General features: G+C 43.4%; 2 protein-coding genes and 1 non-coding gene across 4 annotated transcripts; all 3 read right to left on the reverse strand.

Moving 5' to 3' along the window:
- Positions 1 to 36: 36 nt before the first annotated feature.
- Positions 37 to 5,216, reverse strand: acat2 (acetyl-CoA acetyltransferase 2). The gene is made up of 9 exons (XM_046298748.1): positions 4,992 to 5,216; positions 4,169 to 4,303; positions 2,667 to 2,848; positions 2,395 to 2,512; positions 1,807 to 1,950; positions 1,468 to 1,590; positions 1,076 to 1,230; positions 867 to 977; positions 37 to 781 (listed from the first exon to the last, which is right to left on the reverse strand). Exons 1-9 carry the CDS (start codon positions 5,038 to 5,040, stop codon positions 611 to 613), a joined length of 1,188 nt encoding a protein of 395 aa, XP_046154704.1. The 5' UTR covers positions 5,041 to 5,216; the 3' UTR covers positions 37 to 610.
- A 994-nt stretch (positions 5,217 to 6,210) lies between these two features.
- LOC123995266 (WT1 associated protein) lies at positions 6,211 to 21,524 on the reverse strand. 2 transcript variants are annotated; one of them, XM_046298750.1, is made up of 8 exons: positions 21,408 to 21,524; positions 20,445 to 20,482; positions 20,285 to 20,340; positions 18,847 to 18,905; positions 15,157 to 15,284; positions 10,940 to 11,118; positions 7,831 to 7,985; positions 6,211 to 7,412 (listed from the first exon to the last, which is right to left on the reverse strand). In XM_046298750.1, the coding sequence occupies exons 2-8, from the start codon at positions 20,472 to 20,474 to the stop codon at positions 6,772 to 6,774; spliced, it is 1,248 nt and encodes a 415-aa protein (XP_046154706.1). In that variant the 5' UTR covers positions 20,475 to 20,482; positions 21,408 to 21,524; the 3' UTR covers positions 6,211 to 6,771. The 2 variants fall into 2 exon arrangements, with proteins under 2 accessions (XP_046154706.1, XP_046154705.1); XM_046298749.1 differs by having other exon boundaries at positions 21,221 to 21,520.
- Positions 7,606 to 7,740, reverse strand: LOC123996000. Its single transcript, XR_006831946.1, has one exon. It is a non-coding gene; the product is annotated as a small nucleolar RNA SNORA22 (small nucleolar RNA).
- Positions 21,525 to 21,947: the final 423 nt, after the last annotated feature.

Below are 21,947 nucleotides of genomic sequence, written 5' to 3' on the forward strand. Positions count from 1 at the left end.
TAGCAAATCAAACTACATCATTTTGAAAAAGCACAATTTCAGTTCATCTATTCTGTATTGGAAAGTGGACATGTAATAAACAGTACATTCATACCTAAAACAGGATACTGCAGGCTAAGGTACTGCAAGTTTACGCCGTCTTTGGGCACTTGTATATTTAAGGAAGGCTGCTGTCTTAAACCACATTCTACAGTTCATAAAGCATTACGGTACATTGCTGTCATTCCATGAGAGAACAGGACAAAGGGGAAGGCTGCATTCTCATTAGGTTGGGTGTGAACAAGTCCAGTCATGTAAACCTTTGTTTAGCAGTTGATAGTTATTTGCTGATGGGAAAAATACTAACATATGTTGCCCAATGACTAGGTTCACACAGGCAGAAAGAATTTAGCTTCTAAACCTTATATGTTGCTATGGAAAATGAAGGACCAGTATTGGATGGTCCACAATAGACCTTTGCTGCTTTCTTCACCTAATTACATAATTTTCAGCGACGTGACAAATTAATTACCACCACTGCTGAAACAAGTTGTGTAATAAAGCATTCTAAACGTTCCCTTTAAGACCAATAAGGTGATCCTGAATGCAGCATCAGTGTACTTGTATTCAATCACACCCTTTCTACACACATGGCAATGCCCATCCCTCCCCCAATGCAGAGAGAAGCCACACCCCTCTGACCCCCAGTCCTCTGGAGCGCGTGCAGTAGGGTCACCAGAACCCGGCAGCCAGACATGCCTATGGGGTGTCCCAGGGAGATGGCACCTCCAGTCACATTCACCTGTACAGGGGGAGAGAGACCAAAGATGTGGAATTCAACTGTTTGCCCCAAACAATAGTGTTGAAATAATGGTTCATCAAGTTACCTTATCTGGGTTGAGTCCGAGTTCTTTCACTACAGCGATGGACTGGGCAGCGAACGCTTCATTTATCTCAAACAGGTCCACTTGATCCAGCTGCCAACCGGCCTTTGCAACCTGGTAAAGAATCAGTGAACATTCTTTCAAATGAAAAGGATTATACACTAGTCATTCTAGAGTTATACACATCGGAACATTTGCTGATTGGTTCTCACCGCTTTCCTGATGGCTGGGATAGGCCCAGTTCCCATGATTGCAGGATCGAGGCCGGCTTGAGCCCAGGAGGTGATTCTGGCCATTGGCTTGAGGCCTCGCTTCTGAGCTTCTGATTGGCTCATTAGAACAGTTGCTGCAGCTCCATCATTTATACCTGAGGGAATACATGGCAATTAATATAACACAACAAAAAAAATGTTTGGCGATATGCAACTCTGTATCCCAACTGAAATATGTCAAGGTCATGACCATGTAGAATCTAGATCACTGCCAGGAGAATCAGCAGACATAATGTAATTGGAATGGTCAACTGGTAACCTTCCAAAGGATAATTGAGTTGAGAGAGATCAGTGACATCACAGTGCGTCAAGGATGAGTGCCCCCTGCGTACCTGACGCGTTGCCGGGGGTGACGGTGCCGCTGCCGTCCTTTAGGAAGCAGGGCCTGAGTTTAGTCATGGCTTCCATGTTGCTGCCATGGCGAGGAAACTCATCTGCTTTCACCTCCACTGGGCCTGAGGAGAGCGGAATGTTACAATATAGTTCATGAAACATCTACATTTGTAATAATTATTTAATTAAGCAGAGAAATAATAGGCGTTGGTCATCTAATTCACTTTAAGGAATGGTGGTTAGCGATATAAGAACCATTGGGTCATGCACCCAGCCGTAAGTGATTTGAGCACACTTGAGGTCTCGGGGTTCATAGACCAGCACAACAAATTCCTTGCCTTTTCTGGACGGCACCATGACCGGAACAATCTCCTGATCGAAATGTCCTGCTTTCTGGGCAGCCTCGGTCCTGTTCTGGGATTGGGTGGCAAACTGGTCCTGAGCCTCGCGACTCACACCCCACTGCTTAGCCACATTCTCAGCTACATCCAGAAAATGAAGACAACATTCCCTACTGGATTAAGACACCCCAATGATCCTCCTTATTGAACTGAAAAATATCAGTTACATTGTGTAAGATGAATAAAGTTCATATTCAGTTAAGAGTCATTAACACAATATTTAGCATATTTTCCTTTCTGTAATACACCTGATTTCCAGTGTTCTGTTTGTGACACAGGTTGATGGTCACTAGACCATGAATTTAACTTCCTACAAGCCTCTCGGGCTGGTGTTTAGGTAACACTCGGTGCCGTCTGATTAGAATATAAAGGGCCTGTCTCCAAAAGGCCAGCTAGACATTTTCTCTGCTTTGGTGCAACCGGATTGATATGCGATTAATATTATCAGCGACTGCTCTCCCTTTGTTTCACCTGGAATCTCCCATTACACATTGATATCAATAACTATAACTCTGGTCCTCTGACCTGTGATGCCCATGTGGTAGCAGTGGAAAGCATCAGTCAGTCCATCAGCGATGATAGAATCCTGCATGGTGGTGTCGCCCATCTTTACTCCAGCCCGCATCTGCACTGTGTGGGGAGCCTGGGGGTCAAAGGGGAAAGAGTAATTGCCGATTAATGGGGACATTTGGTAGAATGGTATTGATTTCACCCCATCTTTCTCTCACTTACACCCCCCTTCCTCTCTCGCCTTCTCTCCATCATCTCTCATATCCCTCCTTCTCCCTCCATCTTACCCTGCTCATGCTCTCCATGCCTCCAGCCACCACCACGGTTGACTCTCCAGTCTGGATGGACTGAACGCCCAGACACACTGCCTTCAGCCCAGATCCACACACCATCTGGCAGCTCCAGGCAGGCACTGGGTAGGGGATACCTGCCGCAACACTGGCCTGACGGGCTGGGTTCTGCCCATGACCTGGGGAGGAGAGGAGATTAGAGGAAAGGATTGGGAGCGTGAGAAGTGAATGATTGCAAGTGAGATATCAGAGGCTTAGAATGGCTAGTTCCCAACCAGGGGTACAAAACTCAGCAAAAAAAGAAACGTCATCTCACTGTCAACTGCGTTTATTTTCAGCAAACTTAACATGTAAATATTTGTATGAACATAACATGATTCAACAACTGAGACATAAACTGAACAAGTTCCACAGATAGACTAACGTAAATTGAATAATGTGTCCCTGAACAAAGTGTGGATCAAAATCAAAAGTAACAGTCAGTATCTGGTGTGGCCACCAGCTGCATTAAATACTGCAGTGCATCTCCTCCTCATGGAATGCACCAGATTTGCCAGTTCTTGCTGTGAGATGTTACCTCACTCTTCCACCAAGGCACCTGCAAGTTCCCGGACATTTCTGTGGGGAATGGCACTAGCCCTCACCCTCCGATCCAACAGGTCCCAGACGTGCTCAATGGGATTGAGATCCGGGCTCTTCGTTGGCCATTGGCAGAACACTGACATTCCTGTCTTAGGCGTCTCACAGTACGGACATTGCAATTTATTGCCCAGGCCACATCTGCAGTCCTCATGCCTCCTTGCAGCATGCCTAAGGAACATTCACGCAGATGAGCAGGGACCCTGGGAATCTTTCTTTTGGTGTTTTTCAGAGTCAGTAGAAAGGCCTCTTTTAGTGTCCTACATTTTCATAACTGTGACATTAATTGCCTGCCGTCTGTAAGCTGTTAGTGTCTTAATGACCGTTCCACAGGTGCATGTTCATTCATTGGTTATGGTTCATTGACCAAGCATGGGAAACAGTGTTTAAACACTTTACAATGAAGATCTGTGAAGTTATTTGGATTTTTACAAATTATCTTTGAAAGACAGGATCCTGAAAAAGGGAAGTTTCTTTTTTGCTGAGTTTAGAACCCCTGGGTGTAATCGACCCATCCACAGGGGGTAATTGAAGATGCACATGAGGGGATACTTTAGGGGAACTCCAGGCAGTGCAAAAATCCATTGGTGGTACATTAACCAAAAAAGGTTGGGAACCACTGCACTTAAATTTGTCATTTAGGAGACACTCTAATCCAAAGCAATTTACAGTAGTGAGAGCATACATTTTTTAACTTTATCATACTGGTCCCCTGTGGCAATCGAACCCACAACACTGGTGTTGCAAGCACCATGCTCTACCAACTGAGCCACATGGAACTATTAACTAAGTAGCTAGCAGGTCAGCGCTGATAAACAGCTATAATAAATAGACTGGGTTCCGTTCCAGATGGTCTTTACCTGCTGTCAGAACGTGCCCCATGATGACCTCAGACACCGCCTCAGGCTTAAGGTTGGCTCTCTTCAGGACATCCTTGATCACCACAGAGCACAGATCTTGGAGGGGCACAGTTGACAGAGAACCATTGAAAGACCCTGTGAAACAGAAGAATAAAGTTGAGAAATAACGTTATATTCAGTATCCACAAAAAGAGCAGGGCATTGATTGCTTTATAACGGGTAGCTGGGTTTTGAGAAATGCACTTGGCCATTAGTACTGATTCCATGGTGTGACAGCACTCTCCCACTGAATTACATCAGACAACAAGATAACAGACATTATCATCAACAAATGTATTGATTGATTAAAGGTTGCAAAGACACCGTCCAACTAAAATACGCCCAACCCCATTCGGTTTGATCTCCAGCCTATCGCCAATACTGTAGCTGCGGGTCCATGGTACTATGACCAACAGCCAATCGCTGTTTCGAGAATCTGGGCAGAGGGTGGGGCAACCAATCAAGGTTCAGCATAAGCGAACCATTGAAAATCCTGGTCAGGAGGTAGCTCGCGACAATGAACGACAGTCATGGTCAGTTCAATTGATAGGTTCAAAAACATTAAAACATGTTGTTGAACAAATAAGAACATTGTCAAAACAAGGACTGGAAAAATGTGCGCGATCGTTCAAGGAACGTCAGCATCGCTACAAAACCAATCTCGTGTGATAAGGAAATGCAACAAATAAATATACATACAGGCAATTCTTATTGATACAGGTAGCCAGCTATGTTGAAAAATATTGCCTTAGTGTGGAATCAGACACATTCAGAACTTATTTACCAATGGGTGTCCTTGCAGCAGAAACGATGACAACAGACTCAGTGTTCATATTGACAGCAAGCTGGTAATCCTTCAGATTTCACTGTGCTGCTCGGTTCTCTTGTGTCTTCCGTGTTAAGAGTGGCCGGCTTGCTATCTGTCTGAAACACTGAACTTGTAAATGGACTCAAGCATGTTGATTCATTTGAATGACAAAAGAGATCCTCCTTCGGCAACCAGCACGAAGATCCCTGGCCGTAGCAGGGACAGATATTTGACGAAAGCACCACCCAATGGCTAGGAGGACTTCAGACATGATTTTGGCAGCCACACAGGCTGTGAAGCAATGTCTGACTGTAGCTCAGTCTGTACACCATGCTGACATCAATGGCGTACCACACACCCCCTGATGCCAGCATGGTGTAGACAGACATTGCTTTCCTCATAAACCATGGAAAAACAAATTAGAATTACAGGAAATTAGCTATAAAACTGCAACATTTTCTCTCAGCCTCATGGCAAAATGTGTAGAATAGCAGGAAATGTTTTATAAATGTAAAAATCCCAGCCACATGGCATTTTTTTAGAATAGCTAAAAAACTGCACATTTTTCTCTTTGCTCCATGACAAAATGGGTAGAAATGTAGGAAGTTAGCTGTAGCTTCTCTGCTTCCCTACAATACAGGAAATAGTGTACAAAACATTATGAACACATACTCTTTCCATGAGACTGACCAGACGAAAGTTAAGACCCCTTATTGATGTCACCTGTTAAATCCACTTCAGTCAGTGTAGATGAAGGGGAGGAAACAGGTTAAAGGAGAATTAAGCCTCAAGAAAAATTATGGATTGTGTGTGTGCCATTCAGAGGGTGTATGAGCAAGAAAAATATTTCAGAGCCTTTGAACGGGATATGGTAGTAAGTGCCAGGTGCACCGGTTTGTGTCAAGAACTGCAACACTGCTGGGTTTTTCAAGCACAAGTTTCCCGTGTGTATCAAGAATGGTCCACCACCCAATGGACATCCAGCCAACTTGGCAGCTGTGGGAAGCACTGGAGTCAACATAGGCCAGTGTCCCTGTGGAAAGACTTCAACACCCTGTAGAGTCCATGCCGAGACAAATTGAGGGGGAGCAACTCAATATTAGGAAGGCGTTCTTAAATGTTTCATACACTTTCAATTCAATTGACAAAGGCTTAACAGTACCTATGTTGAAAAACAAGAAAAATCCAATCATGGTCATATTTAAGTCTTTATTGATATTGGTCAGTACATGAAAAGGATGGAAGTCAGAATAATGAATTCAACAAGGTACATTGCGTAGAAACTACACAAGTCAAACTGAAACATTTTGCAAAGGATGGAAACCTACAAACTGAATTTAAAACAAAAACACAGGTCAACATCTAAAAGATGAAATCCTTAAACACTGCAAAGCTCCAAAAGTGAACTGTGGTTTGACTTTTATTGAACATGAATACACCACCAGATGTGACAATTTGAGTTTGTCATAAGTTCAAAAGAAGAATGTTATGGGTTCAAATAAACAAGAGATGGAAGAAAAATAATATCTATCTTGAATCATACAAAAAACTAAATTCAAATCTACATATATATTTCACATAATGTTCCGGTTTAGTAATGCAATGATTTTCTTTAAGTTGTGGCAGAGGTATCACGATAGGAAAGGGGGGGAGGAATACACTAATTCTGGACAACATTACTGTTACCGACTATGTGTTCATTGTTTTTGTTTGGGTCTCATATAAAAAGAAAAAGACAGTGTTATTATAAAGTACATTACAAAACTGCGCCCCCGTTTGAGTCCAGGCCGTTCTGAGCGTGCCGCAACCCAGCAGTCCTGTTGCCCTTGATGACTGGAACAGCCTTTTCCTCATGGGGGTCGGTGTTGGAGTCTGTGTCATTCGAGTGCTGCGTCAGGGACGTCTCGCTGCCAGTAGGGGAGTCCACGCTCTCGTACCCTGCACTCAGCTGGCTCCCGAAACCCCCTGCACCGTCACTAGTCAGGCCCCCCGCCGCCTCTGAGTGGTTGGAGAGTTTAGTCTCGCCCTCGCCGGGGCTGGAAACCATGGGAGACGGAGGAAAGTCTTCCTCTGTGCTGCTGACCTCACGGTACAGGCTGGGGGTGGCTGCTGCGCCCCTCTGGGAGGACGAGCTACAGTTGCTAGGTCCGTTGGAGACCCTCTCGCAGTCTTTCCCTGGCTGGACAGAGGGGGTGAAGGTCTGCTCGGCCTGGCTGGGGGGCTCGGCAGAGGAGCTGGAGGGTGAAGTCCTGCTGGGCCCTGCCCCAACAGAGGCAGCCTGAGCTGGGTTCTGGGAGAGCTGCAGACGGGTCTCCCTAAGCTGCTGCTGGAGGACCAGGATGGTGCTCTGCATGCCCTCCACCTCCTCATCCAGCTGGATGATGAAATCATTCAACTCTGGGAGGGACAGAAACAGACAACAGACAAAGCCACTGGTCAGAAAACAGGGAGATGGAACACAGTCAGGATCAAGACAAAGAGCCCCAGTTAAATGTTGGCAAACAGTTTTTTTGCCAGGGGGAGAATACATTTGGTTTAATTGAATATTAGAAACATGTCTAAGAAACGCTGTAACAAAGTTCCTGCATCTGAATGTACTGGTCTGCTGAATACATGTGGAGGAGAATACAGCTCCTCCAATGCAGAGGTTACAGACCACACTTTAATGTAGCACAGTCTAATAACCAGGGGAGCTACAAAGCACCCATGGGTCTTCGCTGTGCTGAAATGTTACATTTCAAGCTTAACCTTTATGGCAAAGTAGAAATGCAGATGCTATTTGACTGTAGATGGAGGTGGGCTATTGTGTTCTCACCATCCTGGCTGCTCTTCAGCTCCTCACTGTACTTCTTCTGCAACGCCAGCTCTGCCTCCAGTTGGGCGATACGTCCTTGAGACAGCTGCCTCCCCAGCTCCTGGTTCTCCTGGATCAGCATCCGGCACTTGGCCATGAGTTTCTTCCCCGTCTGGCTGCAAGGTAGACAGGCCTCAAATCACAAAATGAACCAGGGCCCAGCCAAACACCGCCCACAGGCAAGGACAGGGACAGCCCAATCAGTCCAGTGACCCAACCAGGTGTTGTTCAAGGTTGTCATTTTTGCAGTCATGAGCCACAGATCAAATTAGAGAGTTGTTAAGCGTTACAGGATCCACATGTAGATGAGATGTACACCTGCCCGACTGCAAATAAGAAGACCTGGAACACCACCATCCCATCCACTAACACTATGAATTTGGTCCATCCATACAGCAAGTTTCCATTTCCAAAAAGAGTACAGTTGAAGATACCAGAGACAGTTTTGGGCTCAGAAAAGTATACCAGTAAAGTCCCCATAGATGATAAAACAGCAACATTCTTATAAAGTAGCATACAGTACCTTTACCTTTTGAGTACCCCTATGCACATTCTACTACTAGAAGCAGGCCTACACTGCCCACCAGGATGAATGACCCACCAAGTTAAAGTACCCAATTTCAACAACCATACTTTTGGTTTCTACACGCCCAATTGTACTTTCAACAGCAAACGACACCATCAAAAATCCCAGTCTGTCACAACCAACGAGTTAGTCAGTACTTTGGTCAAGGTCACCGGAGATATAAATGTAGTTAGCATGACAAAACATATTTCTTCTATAGTACTTAGGGCTCAGACAGACCAATAGCGTTTGCTGGCTGAGAATACTTAGCACCTCAACACAATTTGCGAACAGAGTGCACACCGATTTTACATGTAGAATCAGGTGAAAAATGTTTGTTAGTCAGACATCTACAGCGGGCGGTCCCTAAAACACAGTGCGCTAAACGATCAGCAGACGAACGCTACATCCACATTTGGTGCGAGCCTTTAGCAGAAACTGAAGGAGCAGCCGATTGAGGATTATAAAACACACAATCTTGTTACTTTGGATGCTACCTGAATAGTTCAAGGGCTATCAACTATTTTTTTGTTTGCCATTAGCAAATGTAATGTTACTTCCTCTGAATCATACCTCATCAATGCTTCTTCAGCAACCACACCTCAGATCCTTGCAATTTTACCAGTCGTTCCCACCCAACCTCAATCTTTACTTTTGAACTCTTTATCCAATACAAGGCATTATACATTACCGGAACAATAATTCAAAGCACATCAATGGATATTGCAAAGAAAACTGAGGACAAAAGCTTATACGCATGTGCATTATTTTCTTTTGGGGGGGGGGGCTCTTGTAATTTTAACTGTACGAGTGTTGTAACTAGCCTATATTGATGGCCAGATATCCAAGGCTGGATATAGGCTGTTTACCTAGTTGTGCTGTTGTTTGAAATTGAAAAATAAATCAATTAATTGCAGACTGCCCATAGATTACTATGACAAATTCATATCATCCCTAGAATGTTAACTGGAATTGAACCCCCCCCCCACCACAAACACAAAAAAAGTTCAAAAAGGTCATTGGCTAGGGGGGGGGGGGGGTGAACAACAAATTACACAAATAACAACATATTGCACTGAATAAATACAGTCCCAGTCAAAAGTTTGGACAAACCTACTCAAGTTTTTTTCTTTTTTTTACATTGTACATAAAACACATATGGAATCATGTAGTAACCCAAAAAGTGTTAAAACAAAATATATTTTAGATTCTTCAAAGTAGCGTGCAAAGCTGTCATCAAGGCAAAGGGTGGCTACTTTAAAGAATCTCAAAATATAACATACATACTGATTTGTTTAACACTTTTTTTGGTTATTACATGATTCCATTTGTGTTATTTCATAGTTGTGATGTCTTCACTATCATTCTACAATGTAGAAAATAGTACAAATAAAGAAAAACCCTGGAATGAGTAGGTGTGTCCAAACTTTTGACTGGTACTGTACATTCTCATGAAGTTGTAACATTACTTGTTTCACACATTTGTAATCACTATGAGAAAATAACACTCAAGCACCAACTGCAGTTGTGTATAGGTTTTAGAAAAAACAGTTCGGAATCATCGTAGCCTACCAGTTATTTTTTCAAGGGCACCAAATCTAACAGAGCAAATGGCTCTGTTGACACACTGCAGCGAGCGCAAGAGCACATCAGAGAACCAAAAGAGGAAAGTAAATGAAACCGCAGCATATGAAACTCACAAAATAAAACATGTAAATACACTCTACCAGTATGCGGGCCCATGATCAGATATAGGCGATCGGACCCTCGCTCGCCCACGCCTCAACCATAGTCACTTCTGGACTAAGGATCTGGCTCCTCCCCCAGATTCTTAAACATTCTACTGGCCCCTCCTTCCAAAGTCTTACATCTTATTCTAGAGCTTTCCCCACAGTATTTTCATTGTATTCTACAATCTGTCCAAGAGTCTTAGAGTCTCAGGAGCACTAGCGGGTACGAGTGAGCTGTTTTCCACTGTTAAAATGTCTTTAGCTAGCGGGGCATTGTCTTTCAAATGTTCAATTGGTGATTTAGGCTAGGGGTGCTCTCCCTGCTCCGGCAGATTGCTCAAGACTGCCTCATTCTCCACCATAACCCCACATTTAATAAGGCAACTGTCTGGCTTCGGCTGAGGGGGCAGGGCATATCCGTCTCGGACGTGACCACCTCTTCAGGAACAGTTCCGACTCCTTCAGGGCCCCTGGACGGTGAGGGGGGAGATAGAGCTGAAACAAGTGTCACCTGACCATACTGTCTTTTTCATTCAGTTTAGATTATGTGATATGTAGCTGGGGGACAGTAAAAGAGTACACAAAATATGGATGCCAGTTTTTTTTTGTGTTTGAGTTTTTGGTCAAGTTTGAGTCTTGTGGTGAGTACAGCATTTCTCAGCCTTGCCCCCCCCACCATGATTCCTGCATGCCTGCAGTGGGGGTGGGGGGTGTGAGGATGTCTTGGCTTTTTTTTTTGGGGGGGGGGGGAAAGAGTTATTTTGATCGTCTTTACCTATCTGGTGTAAATTTCCAGGCACTCAGTTCATTTTGGGCCTGCTCCAGTTTGTCTTTAGTCTGTTCCAGTTCGCCCTTCATTTTGAGGAAAAATAAGTTTATGGCCGGGTCTACCATGGACGACCGCAGTTGGGCTGCACTGGGCTGCTGGACTTGCTTGAGGTACTGGATCTGGGTCTGCAGGTTGAAAAAGAGACAGGTGTCAATAAAAGACACAAGCACAAACTCCATTTAGAAAATCCATCCTTAGGTTTGTACAAGTTCCCAATAAAATTACATTGACTGAATTTACAAAAGAGCAGGGGTGAAAGTAGATGTCATTTCTTACCGGTACGGGACACCCAAATGCGCACACAATTTTTTTTTAAATAACAAAAATTACAGGGTATCCTAATCTGCCAACACTGACAAACAGATAAAGAAAAACAATGTCCGATCCATATGATTGGCCTACCAAAAAATGGGAGACAAATACAATATGACGTCCATCTAACCTGGAGGAGGAAATTGTCCAAAAACAAACAAGTGGCACTGACGCATGAATAAAGACGGTGAACGTGCACACTCACCGGGGATATGACCGATGTTCTCCGCTGGTACCAATAAGATGGCTACTGTTCGCTCAATTAAGCTTAAGAATTTTAATAACTTTAAAAAAACCCTGATTGGAGTCTTTTCATTGTCATATCTTTACAGCAACAGCCATTTGCTTTCCAAACAGTTTTTCCACGATTGTATTTTTAAATATTGTGATGCTTGACTGGTTTTCTGCTTTTCACTCAACAATTTGGTATTTGCAGCACACGCTGCCCAACGGCGGGCCCTTCCAACTGTAGGCTATGCAAAACAAATGAGAAAACAACAACCTAATGATCCTCTGTGGCGAAATCCTGCTTTCTAATGTAGTAGCCTATTCTGAATGATTTTATTTATTTCTGTATAGACAGGAGTAAGCTTTTAGGATATAATTTTGGCAATTTCATTCAATTTACTTTAGGGGAAGCTTCCCATAGCCTTATGGACATGCCGCCTATGCCTTTTAATGTGGCATAAGTAACAAGTCATTATGTTTTCACCGGATTGTCAAACAACCACTTAAGGCACTCCTGTAGGTTACCCACGTACATCCCTTTCTTACATACTGATTTTAGCATCCAAACCCCAGCAGTGCAGCCGCAATTTGACAAATGGAAAGCGACATCAGTCACAAAACACCAGTAGTAAAAATACTTTAAAGTACTAAAGTCGTATCTGTACTTTACTACTTATAATTTTGTCAACTTTACTTGACTACATTTCTAGTCAAATTAGGTACGTTTTACTCCTTATATTTTCCCTGACTCCCAACAGTACTCATTACATTTTGAATGCTTAGCAGGACCCGAAAATTGTCCAATTCACACACTTATCACGAGAACTTCCCTGGTCATGCCTACTACCTCTGACTTGGCAGACTCACTAAACACAAATGCTTTGTTTGTAAATTATGTCTTGAGTGTTGAAGTGTGCCCCTGGCTATCATAAATTTAAAAAAGAGAATTGTGCCGTCTGGTTTGCTTAATATAAGGAATTTTAAATGATTTATACTTGTACTTTTAGGACTTAAGTATATTTTAGCGATTAAGTACATTTTAAAATCAAAAACTTTTATACTTTTACTCCAGTAGTATTTTACTGGGTGACTTTCACTTGAGTCATGACAATTGGGTACTTTTTCCACCACTGCAAAACACCTACGTGCATTGTAATGACATTCTGCAATTGTCATTACGCCTACACTTGTAGCCTGAATAGTTGCATCCACTGTTGTCCGCTTGCCTTGGTCTCAGCTACTGTTCAGCCCGCAATGTCCACAAGCGTCTCAGCCACTCATCTCCACCTTGGCAAAATGTAAGCATTCTCCTCAAACCACAACACAATTTGGAGCGTATACCTCCCCGTTTCCAGTCAATTCACTGTTTCATGTGGCGGACATGCAGTAGTGTCAAATAATGGTGTAGTAGTCTATAGTTTTTTGGGGCATGTTGTATTAAACCGTGATAAGCTCATGTTTTACCAGTACGGCGTACCCCCACTATTTATTTTACCGGTACGGCGTACCCCCACTATTTATTTTACCGGTACAGAGTACCCCCAATATTTATTTTGCCAGAATGCAGTACCGGACCACCTTACTTTCACCCCTGCATAAGAGGCAATGAATGTGGCTCCTAACAGTGCTATAACATCACAGTGGCCATTACCATAGCTGAAAACAATATCATGCTTACACAATACTCATATACCTTTGTAAATCATTACTGAAAAATGCTTTACTTCAAGACACCTTGTTAGACTAGTTTATAAGACAGCTCTGGCCTGCTCCTCTTTGCAGGCTTTAGCCTTGATATAACAGGCTAATAATCTAACCTCAATAATACATTTGTTCCTTCGCTCCTGAGCTATTTAGTGTTTATATGCTGTTTATTACGACATATAGCCTATTTGAAATGTTGAGCACTTCTTACAGTCACCTTTCATGTTAACTAAAATACTTGTCATTCAAATCATATGGTTTGGTTTTAATCCTTCAAAACCAGATGATAGGTCCAGGTAGTCACAACAATAGATGAGTGTTGGTTAAATGGTCATTTGAATGAATGGAGCAAATTTGGAGTGGTAGTTTACCTGTAAACGAGGAGCGGTTTTTAGCAGTACCCCATAATGACAAAGAAACAGGTTACAAATGTTTGCACATTTATAAAAAAATACACTGAAATATCACATTTACATAACTATTCAGACCCTTTACTCAGTACTTTGTTGTAGCACCTTTGGCAACGATTACAACCTCAAGTCTTCTTGGAAATTACACTACAAGCTTAGTACACCTGTATTTGGGGAGTTTCTTCCATTCTTCTCTGCAGATCCTCTCAAACTCTGTCAGGTTGGATGGGGAGCGTTGCTGCATAGCTATTTTCAGGTCCCTCCAGATATGTTCAAATCGGGTTCAGGTCTGGGCTCTGGCTGGGCCCATCAAGGACATTCAGAGACTTGTCCCGAAGCCACTCCTGTGTTGTCTTGGCTGTGTGCTTAGGGTCATTGTCCTCTTGGAAGGTGAGCCTTCACCCCAGTCTGAGGTCATAAGTGCTCTGGAGCAGGTTTTCATCAAGGATCTCTGTACTTTTCTCCGTTCATCTTTCCCTCGATCCTGACTAGTCTCCCAGTCCCTGCCGCTGAAAAACATCCACACAGCATGATTCTGCCACCACCATGCATCACCGTAGGGATGGTGACACGTTTCCTCCAGAGGTGACACTTGGCATTCAGGCTAAAGAGTTAAATCAGACCAGAGAATCTTGTTTCTCATGGTCTGAGAGTCCTTTAGTTGCCTTTTGGTGAACTCCAAGCGGGCTGTCATGCGCCTTTACTGAGGAGTGGCTTCCGTCTTGCCACGACCATAAAAGGCCTGATTGGTGGAGTGCTGCAGAGATGGTTGTCCTTCTGGAAGTTTCTTCCATCTCCAGAGAAACTCTGTCAGTGACCATTGGGTTCTTGGTCAGGGACCAAGACCCTTCTCCACAGATTGCTCAGTTTGGCTGGGTGGCCAGCGCTAGCAAGAGTCTGTTTAAGAATGATGGAGGCCACTGTGCTCTTGGGGACCTTCAATGCTGCAGACATTTTTTGGGACTCTTCCCCAGATCGGTACCTTGACCCAATCCTGTCTCGGAGCTCTATGGACAATTCCTTCGACCTCATGGCTTGGTTTTTGCTCTGACATGCACCGTCAACTGGGGGAGCTTATATAGACAGGTGTGTGCCTTTCAAATTATGTCCAATCAATTGAATTTACCACAGGTGGACTCCAATCAAGTAGTAGAAACATCAAGGATGATCAATGGAAACAGGATATACATGAGCTCAATTTCAAGTCTCATGTCAAGGCATTTGTCTTTTATTTTTAAATACATTTGCAAAAATGTCTAAAAACCTGTTTCACTTTGTCATTATGGGATATTGTGTGTAGATTGATGAGGACTTTTTAAAATACATTTTTGAATAAGGCTTTAACGTATTAAAATGTGGAAAAAGTAAAGGGATCTGATTACTTTGAGAATGCAATGCATGGTGGAGGCATGCATGAACGTGTAAATGGAGGGCCAAGGGGAAGGACTACATATCCTGCAGTCTGCTAATTTGGGAAAACTGCAGGACGTATTGCAGTGGGGTACGTACTGTACACTCTTGCATTTCCTGCTCCTTAGTGGCGAGCCGCATGACCAGGATGTTCTCCCTGCGTGACGCCTCCTGCTGCTGCTGCTTCAGCTTCTCCTCAGACTCCTTCAGCCCTGTCACATCATTCGCTGAAACAGTGAAAGGACAGATATAACGGTTAACCTCACCATCATGTCAACTGAAAAGGAGCCAAGTTTTATATTTTACCTTTATTTAACTAGGTAAGCTAGTTGAGAACATGTTCTCATTTACAACTGCAACCTGGCCAAGATAAAGCAAAGAGGTGCGACACAAACAACAGTGTTACATGGAATAAACAAGCGTACAGTCAATAACACAATAGAAAAGTCTATATACATTGTGCAAATGGCATGAGGTAGGCAATAAATAGGCCATAGTAGCAAAGTAATTACAATTTAGCAGATTAACACTGGAGTTATAGATGAGCAGATGATGGTGTGTAAGTAGTCATACTGGTTTGCAAAAGAGAAGCAAAGTAAATAAACAATATGGGGATGAGGTAGGTAGATTGGGTGGGCTATTTACAGATGGACTATGTACAGCTGCAGCGATCGGTTAGCTGCTCAGATTGCTGATCTTTAAAGTTAGTGAGGGAAATGTAAGTCTCCAGCCTCAACGATTTTTGCAATTCGTTCCAGTCACTGGCAGCAGAGAACTGAGGTGTTGGCTTTGGGGATGACCAGTGAGATATACCTGCTGGAGCTCGTGCTACGGGTGGGTGTTGTTATCGTGATCAGTGAGCTGAGATAAGGCGGAGATTTACCTAGCATAGACTTGTAGATGACCTGGAGCCAGTTGGTCTGGCGACGAATATGTAGCAAGGGCCAGCCGACTAGAGCATACAGGTCGCAGTGGTGGGTGGTATGAGGCGCTTTGGTAACAAAACGGATGGATAGTCAGTAGGGGATAGTCAGTGGGCATAGTAGTCGGTAGGATAGTCAGTTTTACTGGGGTACGTTTGGCGGTGTGAGTGAAGGCGCTTTGTTGCGAAATAGAAAGCCGATTCTAGATTTTTGATATGAGTCTGGAAGGAGAGTTTACAGTCTAGCCAGACACATAGGTATTTGTAGTTGTCCACGTATTCTAGGTCAGAACCGTCCAGAGTAGTGATGCTAGTCGGGCGGGCGGGTGCAGGCAGCGAACGGTTGAAAAGCATGCATTTGGTTTTGCTACCGTTTAAGAGTAGTTGGAGGCCACGGAAGGAGTGTTGTATGGCATTGAAGCTCGTCTGGAGGTTAGTTAACACAGTGTCCAAAGAAGGGCCAGATGTATACAGAATGGTGTCGTCTGCATAGAGGTGGATCAAGGAATCACCCGTAGCAAGAGCGACATTGTTGATATATGGGGGCGGCAGTGTAGCCTAGTGGTTAGAGTGTTGGACTAGTAACCGAATGGTTGCAAGTTCAAATCCCCGAGCTGACAAGGTACAAATCTGTCGTTCTGCCCCTGAACAGGCAAGTTAACCCACTGTTCCTAGGCCGTCATTGAAAATAAGAATTTGTTCTCAACTGACTTGCCCAGTTAAATAAAAGGTTAAAAAAATATATACATACAGAGAAAAGAGTCGGCCCAAGAGAACCCTGTGGTACCCCCATAGAGACTGCTAGAGGTCCGGACAACAGGCCCTCCGATTTGACACACTTAACTGCGAAATAGTTGGTGAACCAGGCGAGGCAGTCATTTGAGAAACCAAGGCTATTGAGTGTGCCAATAAGAATACGGTGATTGACAGAGTCAAAAGCCTTGGCCAGGTCGATGAAGATGGCTGCACAGTACTCTCTTTTATCGATGGCGGTTATGATATCGTTTAGTACCTTAAGCATGGCTGAGGTGCACCTGTGACCAGCTCGGAAACCGGATTGCACAGCGGAGAAGCTACAGTAGGATTCGAAATGATCAGTGATCTGTTTATTAACTTGGCTTTCAAAGACTTTAGAAAGGCAGGGCAGGATGGATATAGGTCTGTAACAGTTTGTGTCTTGAGTGTCACCCCCTTTGAAGAGGGGTATGAACACGGCAGCTTTCCAATCTTTAGGGATCTCGGACGAAATGAGTGATTGACTGGTAATAGGGGTTGAAACAATGGCGGCGGGTTATTTTAGAAAGAGAGGCTCCAGATTGTCTAGCCCAGCTGATTTGTACAGGTCCAGGTTTTGCAGCTCTTTCAGAACATCAGTTATCTGGTTTTGGGTGAAGGAGACGCTCGGGAGGCTCGGGCAAGTAGCTGCGAGGGGTGCGGGGTGCGGAGCTGTTGGCCGGGGTTGGGGTAGCCAGGAGGAAAGCATGGCCAGCCGTAGAGAAATGCTTATTGAAATGTTCGATTATCATGGATTTATCGGTGATTTATCGGTCGCCTAGCCTCAGTGCAGTGGGCAGCTGGGAGGAGGTGCTCTTGTTCTCCGTGGACTTTAAAGAGTCCCAAAACTTTTTGGAGTTAGAGCTACAGGGTGCAAATTTCTGTTTGAAAAAGCTAGCCTTTGCGTTCCTGACTTCCCTAAACAGTTGCATATCCGGACTTCCCTAAACAGTTGCATATCCGGGAGACTATTCGATGCTATTGCTGTCCGCCATAGGATGTTTTTGTGCTGATCAAGGGCAGTCAGGACTGGAGTGAACCAAGGGCTATATCTGTTCTTAGTCCTACATTTTTTGAAAGGGGCATGCTTATTTAAGATGGTGGGGAAAGCACTTTTAAAGAACGACCAGGCATCCTCTCCTGACCCCTCCTGTCTCAGCCTCCAGTATTTATGCTGCGGTAGTTTGTGTCGGGGGGCTAGTGTCGGGGGTCAGTTTGTTATATCTGAAGTCCTTCTCCTGTCTTATCCGGTGTCCTGTGTCAATTTGAGTATGCTCTCTCTAATTTTCTCTCTCTCTTTCTTTCTTTCTCTCGGGGGACCTGAGCCCTCGGACCATGCCTCAGGACTACCTGACATGATGACTCCTTGCTGTCCCCAGTCCACCTGGCTGTGCTGCTGCTCCAGTTTCAACTGTTCTGCCTGTGATTATTATTATTTGACCATGCTGGTCATTTATGAACATTTGAACATCTTGGCCATGTTGTTATAATCTCCACCCAGCACAGCCAGAAGAGGACTGGCCACCCCACATAGCCTGGTTCCTCTCGAGGTTTCTTTCTAGGTTTTGGCCTTTCTAGGGAGTTTTTCCTAGCCACCATGCTTCTACACCTGCATTGCTTGCTGTTTGGGGTTTTAGGCTGAGTTTCTGTACAGCACTTTGAGATATCAGCTGATGTACGAAGGGCTATATAAATAAATTTGATTCGATGATTTGATTTACTGACGGGATGAGGTCAATATCCTTCCAGGATACTTGGGCCAGGCCGATTAGAAAGGCCTGCTCGCAGATGTGTTTTAGGGAGCGTTTGACAGTGATGAGGGCTGGTCGTTTGACCGCGGACCCATAGCGAATGCAGGCAATGATCGCTGAGATCCTCATTGAAAACAGCAGAGGTGTATTTGGAGGGCAAGTTGGTCAGGATAACATCTATGAGGGTGCCCATGTTTCTGGATTTAGGGTTGTACCTAGTGGTTTCCTTGATACCACAACAAAAATAAACTTCAATAGTGTGGATTTGTACCCCCCAAAGTTTGGTATTGAATGATGACTTGATGAAATGTTGGAGTAGGCCTACATTTGTGGATCACTTACAATTCAGATCAGCATATTTCACCTCCAGGACCTGGACATAGGCTTCATGTTGTTTCCACCTAAAGGACAAATAATAAACATGAACACATTGATAGGCCGGACACATTACATTTTTAACAATGCTTTTATCGGACAAAAACTAGTTCATTGCCTCCTCTGTGGAGCCCAGTTTCATAATATTACCATATGCCCCAGCTGCCTGCCGTAGTTTTGAAGTAATCACACACAAAAAAAACAGGCCTTATTTTAGGACATTTTTCACCCTGCCAGCTCCTATTAGTGCTATTGAGCACCGTGGCACTAACTCCCTTTCAGAACGTTCTATTCCCAGCTTGTTTTATTTTTATTTCACCGTTATTTAACCAGGTAGGCTAGTTTAGAAAAACATTCTCATTTGCAACTACGCCCTGGTCAAGATAAAGCAAAGCAGTGCGACACATACAACACAGAGTTATACACGGAACAAACAAACATAGTCAATAACACTGTAGAAAAAGTCTATATACAGTATGTGCAAATGCGGTAGGATAAGGGAGGTAAGGAAATAAATAGGCCATGGTGGCGAAGTAATTACAATATAGCAATTAAACACTGGAATGGTAGATGTGCAGAAGATGAATGTGCAAGTACAGATACTGGGGTGCAAAGGAGCAAGATAAATAAATACAGTATGGGGATGAGGTAGTTGGATGGTATATGAGCTGCTCTGACAGCTGATGCTTAAATCTAGTGAGGGAGAGGAGTCTCTAGCTTCAGTGATTTTTGCAGTTCGTTCCAGTCATTGGCAGCAGAGAACTGGAAGGAAAGGCGGCTAAAGGAAGAATCGTTCTACGTCGCAATGCCTTCTTTGCCATTGTTGGCAATGGAGAGCCGCCCACCGTGTTTGTAGTTAAAAGGTAAGCAACAAAAAAATTACTCATGGAACTGAGGTAAATATAGGTATGTCTGTCTATTTCGCAAAATATCTCAATGTGTATATTTAGATTTTTTATAATTATAACCATTTTAAATCATGAGTATCTCCTCTTTCTAATTATGTAAGGCTGGGCCGTGTATTCCATTGTCATCAAACGCTAGACCAGAAATAGTTAGAAGTTGCCATTTTTCCCCCTACTTACTCGTTATGCAGACAAAAGCACACTTGGCACCATCGAGGTGCAGATGTTACTTTCTACACAAGTTGTTATTTTTCAGTTTCGTCCAAAGAACAGATTGTTGTTGTGCCACTTTGACAAAATTGAATTATATGCATCACTCCAGCCAAAACAGGCTCTGCGAACGTTCAATTCCATTCATTTGCTGTGGGCTCACGCTAGTGTTCCAGTATAGCCAATGTTCTTTTGCCATTTTCAGCCTTAGGTGAATTTTAACTTGTTCCATTGTCCTGCTTAACATTGAACACACTTGTCCTCCATCTACAGCAGTGTTATCCATTTACCTCACACACAGTTCCTCTCGGGTCAGGGTCTTCATGTCAGATTCACTGAGGCGAACCTGAATGAGGAAGATAGGAATACTCTAGTCAGCAAGTAGAAGTCTTTAGCTGCATAACATGATCAATACTGAGACACTTGGTTTCCTAATAGTCTCTCTCTCACCTTCTTTGGAAGGGGTTCCTCATTCGTCATGCTGAACTCTGAAAGGAAAGTGAAAGCAGTAGCAATTAATTCAGTGGAAGCTTCAAAAGCAAGAAGTTCGGTTCAATGATACTTGAGGTCGAATGAACTGCTAGGTACAGCAGAACTTGCAAATATTCGGACAACTTTCTTTTCGCAGTTCCTTTGAGGCGCACACCTCTACCGCACGGTGGGTTGGCAGTTTCACTTTCAGTGTGGACACGATTAGCTAGCTAGTTAAGTTAGCTACTGCTACCATAGAATACACCAACTAACTAGGTACAGTTGTTAGCAAGTTGAAATAATAAAAATATCTGAATTTGCATATGCCTGTATGATGCATTGTTTGCTTGCTTTAGCTCTAACGTTAGCCGTCATGTATCAATGTTAAGTTTTGTGGATTTGCACTACTGTTAACGTTAGCTACTTCAAGGTTACCTAACTAAAAAACACCATTCTATTACAACTGTTAATATGTAGCTGTGTCATTTTAAAGTATCGAGTTAGCAGGATAAATATGCAATGGCTATCCAACTGTTAGCTAAAAGTAGGTAGCTAGCTTAACGTTAACAGAATAACGAGCATGTTAAAAATATATACAATTAACACCTCGCATTGACCAGCGTCACGTTACGAGCCACTTTTGAATTCAGTCTACAAGGAAGTGTTGCCTATTTTTAATTATGACCTCAAATAAATGTCAATATGCATCGGCTTAAATTATGTTTTCCCCCCAAAATGTTCAGCTAGCTAATTACCTGTGGTCGGTTCTTTGCTAGCTATATTTTCCGTTTCTTGTTGTCACAAAATGGCGGAGAAAGACGACTCCTATCCCCGTCCACAAATGAACATTCCTTTTTCCTTTCGCGCAAAACCCTGCTGCGAATGAACACTTACGCGTTTGCTTTAATATTCGAAACCCAAATGTATTGAACGCCCACCTACCTATATGCAATTTACAATCCGAATTCGCTCATTTCTGAGTTAAGGGCTGCCAACTTTTGAAAATGGAGTAGCTTGGAGTGTGATTTCTTATCGCAAATGGCTCCACCCTTAACCAGGGGGCCCTAACCCCCTCCTGAACAATCTGTTTTAAAGCAAATGTCCTGCAATTCTACATATTTTCACATGGTTTAGGCCCATGACCAGGGTTGAATAAACATGTTAAAACATCACAGGTCAAGTGTTTTCAGGATTCTTTTAAAGTTGAATACATACTCGAGGACTTGGTGAAGTTAATTCTAGATTATTTGGGCATGACATTTCGTTTTTGCTAACTGGGGGACATTGAATTACATTTTTTTTGGTTAGAAAATGCTAATATTAATTGCTGGTGGCAGTGGCTAACCATAGCATGGATTGCAGTCTTTCCTTGTCCATAAGAAACCAACATGTAAATATGTAATTCATTTGGGTAAACTATCCCTTTAGAATATGACCATAGAAAATCCTGCCTAGAGGTACAGTAGTTCTCCAAGAGGGTAG

This window comes from Oncorhynchus gorbuscha, linkage group LG14, assembly GCF_021184085.1.
Source record: "Oncorhynchus gorbuscha isolate QuinsamMale2020 ecotype Even-year linkage group LG14, OgorEven_v1.0, whole genome shotgun sequence".
Taxonomy (NCBI): Eukaryota; Metazoa; Chordata; class Actinopteri; order Salmoniformes; family Salmonidae; genus Oncorhynchus; species Oncorhynchus gorbuscha.